General features: G+C 37.9%; 1 protein-coding gene across 1 annotated transcript; it reads left to right on the top strand.

Moving 5' to 3' along the window:
- The first annotated feature begins 973 nt into the window (after window positions 1–973).
- Window positions 974–8,353, top strand: LOC137409990 (uncharacterized). The gene is made up of 16 exons (XM_068095618.1): window positions 974–1,141; window positions 1,765–1,962; window positions 2,250–2,395; window positions 2,632–2,865; window positions 2,991–3,173; window positions 3,402–3,508; window positions 3,678–3,773; window positions 4,046–4,277; window positions 4,631–4,749; window positions 5,118–5,335; window positions 5,542–5,752; window positions 5,878–5,998; window positions 6,293–6,355; window positions 6,792–6,977; window positions 7,289–7,498; window positions 7,889–8,353. The coding sequence occupies exons 1-15, from the start codon at window positions 1,055–1,057 to the stop codon at window positions 7,491–7,493; spliced, it is 2,406 nt and encodes an 801-aa protein (XP_067951719.1). The 5' UTR covers window positions 974–1,054; the 3' UTR covers window positions 7,494–7,498; window positions 7,889–8,353.
- The last annotated feature ends 716 nt before the right edge of the window (window positions 8,354–9,069 follow it).

The raw sequence follows: 9,069 nt of genomic DNA, 5'->3' as shown, positions 1-9,069 counted from the left end.
GGAAAACTATGACGCTCCATTCAATGACAGCATTAGAACTTAACATTTTCAAAAGACAAATCAATGACAAATCGATATTTTTATATGATTTCCTGTGATGATCTTTGGTTTTATTTTAGATAATACAATAGCAAACTACTGGCATGCCAAAATTAGGAATAAAATAATAGTAATGTTATAACTACTATCTATAAAACAAGAACAATATTATAAATACTTTGCACTTTTTGTAATGCAATACATCCAAGTAAAGACACAAGAGGATTTCCTTTGCCCTGAGTGTGCAGTCAGAGGCCCTAAACCCTGTCTTTCCTTTGCGCTGAGTGTGCAGTCAGAGGCCCTAAACCCTGTCTTTCCTTTCCGCTGAGCGTGCAGTCAGAGGCCCTAAACCCTGTCTTTCCTTTGCGCTGAGTGTGCAGTCAGAGGCCCTAAACCCTGTCTTCGCACAAGGATTAAATTCACTAAGTAGCACTGATCTTGCATAGCTCAGGAGCCTGGCAACGAAGGTGAGCAGCGGTCAGCCATCAAACAATTAGTAGTGAGATTGGCTGCTTTAACCCAACAAATTGCAGACGAGTTGCGACTAAAAAAGCCACGCCGGCAAGCCTTCGCTGGACTGGTAATACTGTCTCTGAAGACATGCTTTTTGCTCCAAATGTTTTCGATGATGTGAAACTGTGCGACTGATAGTCATTGTGAGTCTATATGATCTCTTGAGTTCCCATAGAATTGATAGCTGACTCAAGCATGAATATTTGAAGAGTTTATCAAGCAATTGCTCGAGGCTAGGTATGTGTGGGCCGCGAGAGGAAATTAGCACCCCAAATGAGAACGCGCGCGGGAGGTAGGAATAATGGGTTGTTGGGTTTACCCGCGAGCGCCAAGTACGCCGAGCGTACTTATTCTAATTTCCTAGCTAATTTCGTAGCTAATTTCCTCTCGCTCGTTATCGCGTTCTAAACTACACGTTCTAAACTCGTACACTAAACTTGCATCTTCCCTATCTTGGAGAAAAGATTCTTTCAGCAAGCTTGAATCAGACACCTATCATACCATGAGCACTGACCACACATATCATTGTGAAAAACCAGCAGCCAGTCACCAAGAAGTGGAAGTATCAGAATGGGACAGCATTTGTAAAGTAAGGCATGACATGAACTGAAAACAAGACTCAAGAGACTGTCCTGTGTGGTCTGTCTGTCAGTTCTTTTATCTTCAGTTAAGTTAGGGGAAGAGTAGAGCAGAGATAAAATAATTTGATTTTTAATTTTGTATATAACTACATTGTAACAAAATCAATCACGAACTACTTGCTCTACTTGCACTTTGTGTTATCTAACTGAATACTGAACTCGATTTTGCTTGCTCATACCAAAGACAAGCCAAAGAAAACCTTTTCTCATACAATTGCTTCACAGAATAAATATCATGCCTGCCAAGCATATATTATGAATCAGTCTTTTAAGTCAAGCCTACTCTGTCCAAATTATATGAGGCGCTTCATAAATGAGCTCATCTTTTAGAAGTACTTCGCTTTAATATGACACCTGGTTGTCAAAATCTCCCAAAATTCATGCATTTCATTTGCCCCATTACATTATTTTGGGGGAGGTTGGTGGGCATTTGCCGCCAGCTACTCACTACATTGGTCAAACTACTAATGACGAAGCAACTATACAGTTTATCTTTGCTATCAATCATGGTCTGAGTATGATTGTGATGTGTTCACCAATGAAGGTATTTGATGATACTTTTTGTTCTTAGAATATCCTACCTGAAGGTTTTGCCTACCACCTTCTAAAGCACGAGATGGTCCGAATAACCTCCAAGACGACCTTTGTCTTCTCTGTGAAGGAACTAAAATCAAAATCCGATATCTTGGCTTGGAAGGCCTCGTTTCAGGCAAACAACAGATGGCGCACAAAGGAAATCAGGAAGCCTACAGAAAGACTCCTGTTTCGTGTAAGTTATCACAAGTATAATAGGTATGAAAATACTCTAGTGTTGTTAAACCAGGTTTATCACCAGCCTGCAATGTATAACCAGAATCGCTGGTTGTGACTCAAAAACAGATTCAATCGTTTTCTAACCTCACCACACTCGAAAGACACAAGTCGGGCACAAGACCCGAGTCCGACACACTATACAGTTGTGAAAGAAGAACCTCAAGGGCATTGGATTGGTGCAAGTATAGTATACACTGTCATGTTTGTACTCTGTGGATCTAATATATTACGTACCTTTTTCAGCTTAGAGCTGTTTGTCAGCATCAAACACAGTATCAAAACAAGCATAGCTGCAAAAATAAGCAGAAGAGGAAGCGAAAATATTCCAACATAAAAAACACTGGATGTCCAGCCACGCTCACAATAAATTTAAAGTCAAAGGGAAACATGTAAGTTAGAATATAGCGAGTCTCTCTTATCAATTGCTTTAGGATTTATACATTTTGAGGTAATGCCTGTATTTCAAACCAAAATCGGTTATCAAAATCAATCGGTAACATAACAATTAAATAAAACATTGTTACCCCTGATTCTATGCCTCTAAAAGGATTTTGTAACTTGTTAAGCGACTGTTGGACTGAATTCATCAGATTAGTTAATAGAAATAAATATTTTCTGTTTCAAGGGGATCTAGTGAAGCAGTGGTTAAGCTCAATTTGGCCCACAACCACCAAACAGCTTCTGCTGCTTCATATGGAAAGAATCGTGTCTCTGAAGAAACCACTAGAGCACTAGAACAGCTTTTTGTTGATGGACATTCTCCGATCTCAGCTTTAAGTCATTTGAAAATGACTGTGGAAGAGGATGTTGTCAAACTTGCGAACAGGTCAATCATCCCATCATCCAAGTTCTGCTCAAGGTATATAATTTGTGTGAAGGAAAGGCCAGTTGAACATTGTTTATACGCTCCGCGTACATTGTCTGACCTACAAATTATTTGATAACCATTCAAATTGCTAGCAATTCTCATATTTTGCTTTTTAGACTTGATAACAAACTGAAAAAAATCAAATATGGTGAATTTCAAAAGACAACCGCAGAGATGAGAGAGGCTCTACAAATAAAATTGGAGAATGAGGATGTCAAGTTTTTGACAGGTCTAACAGAGAGCGGCCAAATGGTTGTTTCTCTGATGACTCCACTGATGGAGCGCTCACACAATTTAAGGTCAGCTTCTAAACATTACTGTGACTCTACATAGGTATAGTCTATGTACAGCATGCACTTACTAGATAGGATATAGGATTTAGTGACCCCAACCACTGACCCCAACCACTGATTATATTCCTCTATTAATTGTCATTCAGTGTCATTTATTGTTATTTATCATTTAAATGCGCCTTTATGTTCAAACTGGCAGTGAAAATAACATACATGGCACATAATCTGTTGCAGAGAGTCTGCAGAGATAGTGTTTTTAGATGCCAGTGGTGGAATGGACGGTCACCAGACCCGCCTCTTTCTACTTCTAACCCATTGCCATGGAGGAGGTGTCCCTTTAGGTATGAATAAAATTTAAATACAATGTAATTCTTCATTCACTAATAACAACCTGATTTGATGTTTTTGTTGTTCAAGACAATGCATGCTATAGTTGCAAAAAGCCATGAAGGTTTTGAAATGCTAGAACATCGAAAAACCCAAACTAAACATATTGTGATTTTATTGCAGGTGCATTTCTGACCACAAGTGAAAGTGAAGATGCCATCACCATGGGATTAGACCAGATCAAACAGCTTGCTGACAGTTCTGGCTTCTATAACAGAGGTTTTTCATTATTATTTTTTTGAAGATAATTCATCTGAAACTATAATTCATTGAATGTTGGTACTCGAAAAAACAATGTAGGCTGAGAGACACGTGAAAAAAATCCCCACTCTGTTTAGTGGTTAATGAGTGAACTTGGTAGTACCCAGAACAATGCATTTCACAAATCACATAAAAACTTCTCTTGGCAATCAGTGTTTTGATGACAAGGAACCCATCTCTGCCCTTCTTCGTGTTTGGTATGATCAACACCCATCGTTCAACAATTTTAGGCCTAGTTGGACCAACATTGTTTATGGTTGATGACTCAAAGGCAGAACATGCGGCCATTAACACTGTGTTTCCAGAAAGTCGAGTGCTGCTTTGCACATTCCACATACAGCAAGCGGTGTGGAGATGGCTGTGGAACAGCCACAACAGGATCCACTTGAGAGATCGTAACACATGCATGGAACTGTTTCGTAGGCTTCTCTACAGCGATAGTGAATCTGAATACATGGAAATGTAAGTATAATTTATAATGCTATGTATTTGATATTTGTATTATTCAGAAAGCAATTTTCAAATACCTACTGATATTTTGGAGCGAGAAATGGAGCAGCAATGATTACCCTGTGTTATGGATAATGAAAATAATAAAAGCAGAATATCAGCACCAATCCTTGGTGTTGTTATGTATATGTTAGTGTTTATTTGGTGTAATTTTAGCCTAACTATTATTCCCCAAACCCCAGGAGGGTTGATGACTAATAGTTAGGCTAGGTGTAATTCTTTGTAATTTATCTGGCATACTTTAAATGTATATTTGATGATTTGATTAACAAGCAGCTATTAACAACTTCCTTAATGATTTATAGCTATGAGAGTGACCATTCGTGTCTGGCAAAATATCCAAATTATGCCAATTATCTTGGCGTGTTACATGGCAGGCGAAGTCTTTGGGCTTTGTGCTTCCGCCAGAGCAGTCTCACAAGAGGTGGCTATTAAAAGAAGCTTGTTGCATGCAATCCACTGTTCACTGTTCCTTGCTTCTGCTCTTCACCTTCTTAGCTTTTTAGGTGTATCCATGGGCTATGGTCAATTGAATGTGGTGTTGCATTGCATGTCATACATATAGTGTATACCACAAAGTTCAATGCTTGGCATGAGTCTGCAATTGATATTATGTATGAGAAGAAATCGCATGGAATGTTATTGTCCTTTCATTTGTCTAGTTTATACTCATTTAAGCACCAATTGTATGGCCTTTTAGCTTTATTATATATTGCCTCTTGTATGATTTTATGTGGGCCTGTGCTACCAAATTATTTATTTTATACTTAACATCTATGTTCGATCTTTAAGGTAACAACACCAACAATTTTGTGGAGGCAGCGTTCAGACTCCTCAAGGACACAGTTCTTCATCGAGCTAGAGCGTTCAACTGTGTCCATTTGACGGAGTATCTGATCACAAAATTTGAGAATTCAATTTGTAACAGACTTCTTGATATTGCCCATGGCAGGACAGAGCTTAGACACAGAAGGAAACGACCTGCAACTTCATCAGCAACAATAAAGCATGTGAGTAGCATGTGGTACATGAGGTGGATTAGTTCAATTTATGTTATTGGACGTAATTTTAGAGTAGGGTAAGTTGAGTTACAGGGGAGATGTCTTGTGTCGGATTTCTTGATATTCCCATTAAGCGTTCCTCAAGTATAGTAAGTTCTGCTGCAATAATGACCTTACGGTTTTTTATGTATATATAACTTACTTGGTCTTTGCAGAAGGTTGGTGACCAGTATGAGGTGGTCATAGGGAAGACCAAGAGACTCGTCCAAGCTGATCTAGGTTTGTGTAGCTGCACTTATGGAAACACAGGAAACCTGTGTAAGCACCTGTGGGCTGTGATGGAGAGTGCATTTGAATGTGGAACAAATGCACACCACTATAAGCCACTCCAGCACCAAAGGGAGGTTTTGTTTTGGCTTTCAACAGGTAATACCATAGGACTAATTACTGTTTAAAATGATAATAAGTCAACTAGTTTGCTTAGCCTTGTTAGATGTAAAGTTTGACTATTCACAGTGAACTCTCATAAAACATTCTAAACTATTGTACAGGTCAGAAAGCACAGAAAGGCTGGTTGGAGCCGCTCCACCACAATACTTGTATAAATAATAAAACAATTAGTACAGAAAGAGAAGTAGAAGAACATCTTGAATACGAAGAGATTGTTAAAAGGTACTGGCCTAGTATTAACCATCTTCGCTTCGTAAAATGGAGTGGTCATGTATGACTAACAAAAGTCAGCCATAAAGCTTACTATTACTAAAGATTGGAATTTTTTGAGACGAAGAATTCATTCGAACCACTTGCAGTACGAAAGTATAAATAATCTTTTTCAACTAGAACCTACTTGTGTTATACAATATAAAGTTTGGTCATATGTGGGCATGATTACTCAAACACTAAAATTCATTAGATAGCTGGATATGTTACATTTTGTGAACAATTCATTTGTTTTTATCATTTTAGCGAGAACAGTTATTCAGAAGTGGATGTGATACCAAAGGTTTCTGAACTACAGCGCCAGAAATGGTAGGCCACGAGACAAGGCACATGATCATCATATTTATACATGTTTTTCATTTATAAGCTATTTTGTCACACATGCCTGTTATGACATGTCAGCAATCATCATCGCATAACATACCTGATGTATATTATTTGCCACTGTGGTGATTGATTTGATAAAATCATGTCAGAAGCCCCTTGTCCTATGTTCTCTGTTCAACAAACTTACCACCTTCTGCTTCTTGCTTCATTACTCCAGTGGTGTGTTTACTCTCCTGCTCAGTTTATTCAGTAATGATTTTTGTTTCTCAAATGATTGTACATTTTATGATTCATGCCGAAGTTCATACTCTGTGTGAACAATGATGATTCAATAGTTGAAAGACAAGATTACATAACACTGGGAGATATTACTGTTTATAATATGCACATCATGTACATATTATTGAGTTTTTTAAAGGCAAGCAGCTATTGATGCATTCCACAAGGACATGTCGGATAAACTCGAAAACTACTATGAGGCGGCTATGTATGGTCCGGCCTTTGAGACCTTCATCGAACGGTGGAAGGCCCGTACAGCGAGTCAGAAAATCACTCTCCTGAACACACCATTGTTTTTAGGAGGATACAGTTTTATGCAAAAGAGGTGAATTTTAGGGTGAATTGGCAGGGTGTAGTATTGCCATAGTTTAGATAACAAGTCAGTCAGTTATACATTAATGTACAAGCATGCCTCACATGGTATTAAATGTTGATAGCCGTTTGATACATGCCTAACTATTAGGCCCACCCCCCAGCGGTTTTGGGACTAATAGTTTGGCTGGTGTCAGACACTCCTCATCAGATATTCTGGATAAAGTTTTGTGATTAATCACAGTATCATCAGATTTGTACCATGTAAGACATAACGAAAAACATATTTCACATGAAAAAGAACAAATATCATAATAATTACAGGACTAAAATTGGAGTGCAGCCTTCAGCAGTGGCCAGAAGAAAAAGGCCACTCGGCACAACAACGAGCCAACATGGAGGTTCTCGTAGGAAGGCTGCTGAACATGCCTATGGGAAGGAAACCAAGAAGAACCAACCTGCCCCACACAGTTTATTATTCTGTGTGGAAAGAACCATTTCTTTAGGCAAAACTCACTCCAAGAAATGATACCGGTATGTTTATAGGTATAGAATAGTCTATGGCTGTGACTTGCGCTTTTAATTAACTGTACTCACCAGAATTTATAAATGATGATGTCTTATGAATGATAATGGTTTCTTCTTTACACGTCCAAAGCTCTGTGAGAATATCAGCAGGCCATGCATTTTTATTCGCAGCTGTCCGATCCACATGTTTGAATGGAACATAGGTGTAAAATATTATAAATCTAAAAAACCATCTCCTTAAATCTTTTATCATTTAATCAATTTTATTGATCAGTTTTAGGAATTACTTTTCATTATTGTTGATAAGATGCATGTGAGTACATCTCAAGTCTCATTTGTTAGTTAACACTTTTGTATACTTTCTGTTAGTAACACTTTCTTTTGTTATTATTGTAGTAAATCTTATGACACACTGAATGATGATCAGTTGCCAGTGGCTCAAGAAGATACCATTACTACATCAGAAAATGTTCCAGCATCTCCCATATATGACATGGAAGCTCACCCCTTTGCATTATTTTGTTTTATTATTTTAGGTGTGTTAGGCGTAAGACTTCATCCTCGTACAGTCTGAATAGCATCTTACTGAGTATTTCCAAATAAGGTTTTTATATATTAAAACTTATTGAAAGAATACAATGAACATTCTGGATATACATTGTAAGTGTTTTCAAACTTTATCTCACATTTTATCCCCTAATCCACCACATCATAAAGCAGACGTGATTCCTGGATGAGGCTCAAACATGAGTCTTTTTAATGGCTAACACCAGACATTGTTAGTCAAACTCTAATTTATGCTGTAGCAATAGTGAGGATTAAAACGCTTTTGGGATTTGTAAAAAGATATAAAGACACAGCCTGGCCAATTGTCCTACTTATATTTATTGAGACAGCTTGATCAAACTGAGCCTCTTGATGATTTGATGCCTGCATTTGTGCCAAGAATTGTCTATGTACATGTAGATCACAGCTGACTTGATTTGATCAAGAATTATTGGTTTGATATTGTTACATACTATTACAACTGATCTGTTTCAAAAGTCACATGATGAAATGCGGATGTGTAAGTGAGTTGTGGCATGTAAAAATTCTGCACCAGTTGTATAGCAGCAGTGCTATTCATCACTGTAAATAATTCCTTATTAGATCAGCCAAGCCAAAGGCGTTTTTATAGCTTACCACCCAAAGTGAGAGACTCTCACTGAGAGTATAAGTTCACTCCATTCAATGGTACACACACAAAAACTGAATTAACTTTTGTTCTCGGCGTTGAGGAAAAGATGATCAGTTCCCAAAATTTACATAATCTGCAGCGACATTGCATTTTTCTATAAACAACTGCTCAATCATGAACTGAAGTTTGGAAGACAGCGTACCAAATATCAACAAAGCTACTTCCTCGTTTTGATCAGAGCCGTATAGTTTCAGAGTTCCATGGCCAGCGGAAGCATATATGGGAGCTCTATTTTTTATAAAAGTTATAATGGAGAGGCCGCAACATTAACCAACACATATTACTCTCATTGGCAGTTGCTTTAAAGTTGATTGTTGTATCATACACCATTTGAAAGAGG

The sequence above is a fragment of the Watersipora subatra genome, unplaced genomic scaffold (assembly GCF_963576615.1).
Source record: "Watersipora subatra unplaced genomic scaffold, tzWatSuba1.1 SCAFFOLD_231, whole genome shotgun sequence".
NCBI classification, from domain to species: domain Eukaryota; kingdom Metazoa; phylum Bryozoa; class Gymnolaemata; order Cheilostomatida; family Watersiporidae; genus Watersipora; species Watersipora subatra.
Note: the sequence above shows the minus strand (reverse complement) of the source record. Positions and strands in the feature narration are given on the sequence as shown.

Excerpts from the sequence above, each read along its gene's own strand:
- LOC137409990 (XM_068095618.1), top strand. The coding sequence starts at position 1,055 with ATGAGCACTGACCACACATATCATTGTGAAAAACCAGCAGCCAGTCAC. Across the intron at positions 1,142-1,764 it reads AATGGGACAGCATTTGTAAA|AATATCCTACCTGAAGGTTT; the intron begins GTAAGGCATGAC and ends TTTTGTTCTTAG. Across the intron at positions 3,509-3,677 it reads TGGAGGAGGTGTCCCTTTAG|GTGCATTTCTGACCACAAGT; the intron begins GTATGAATAAAA and ends ATTTTATTGCAG.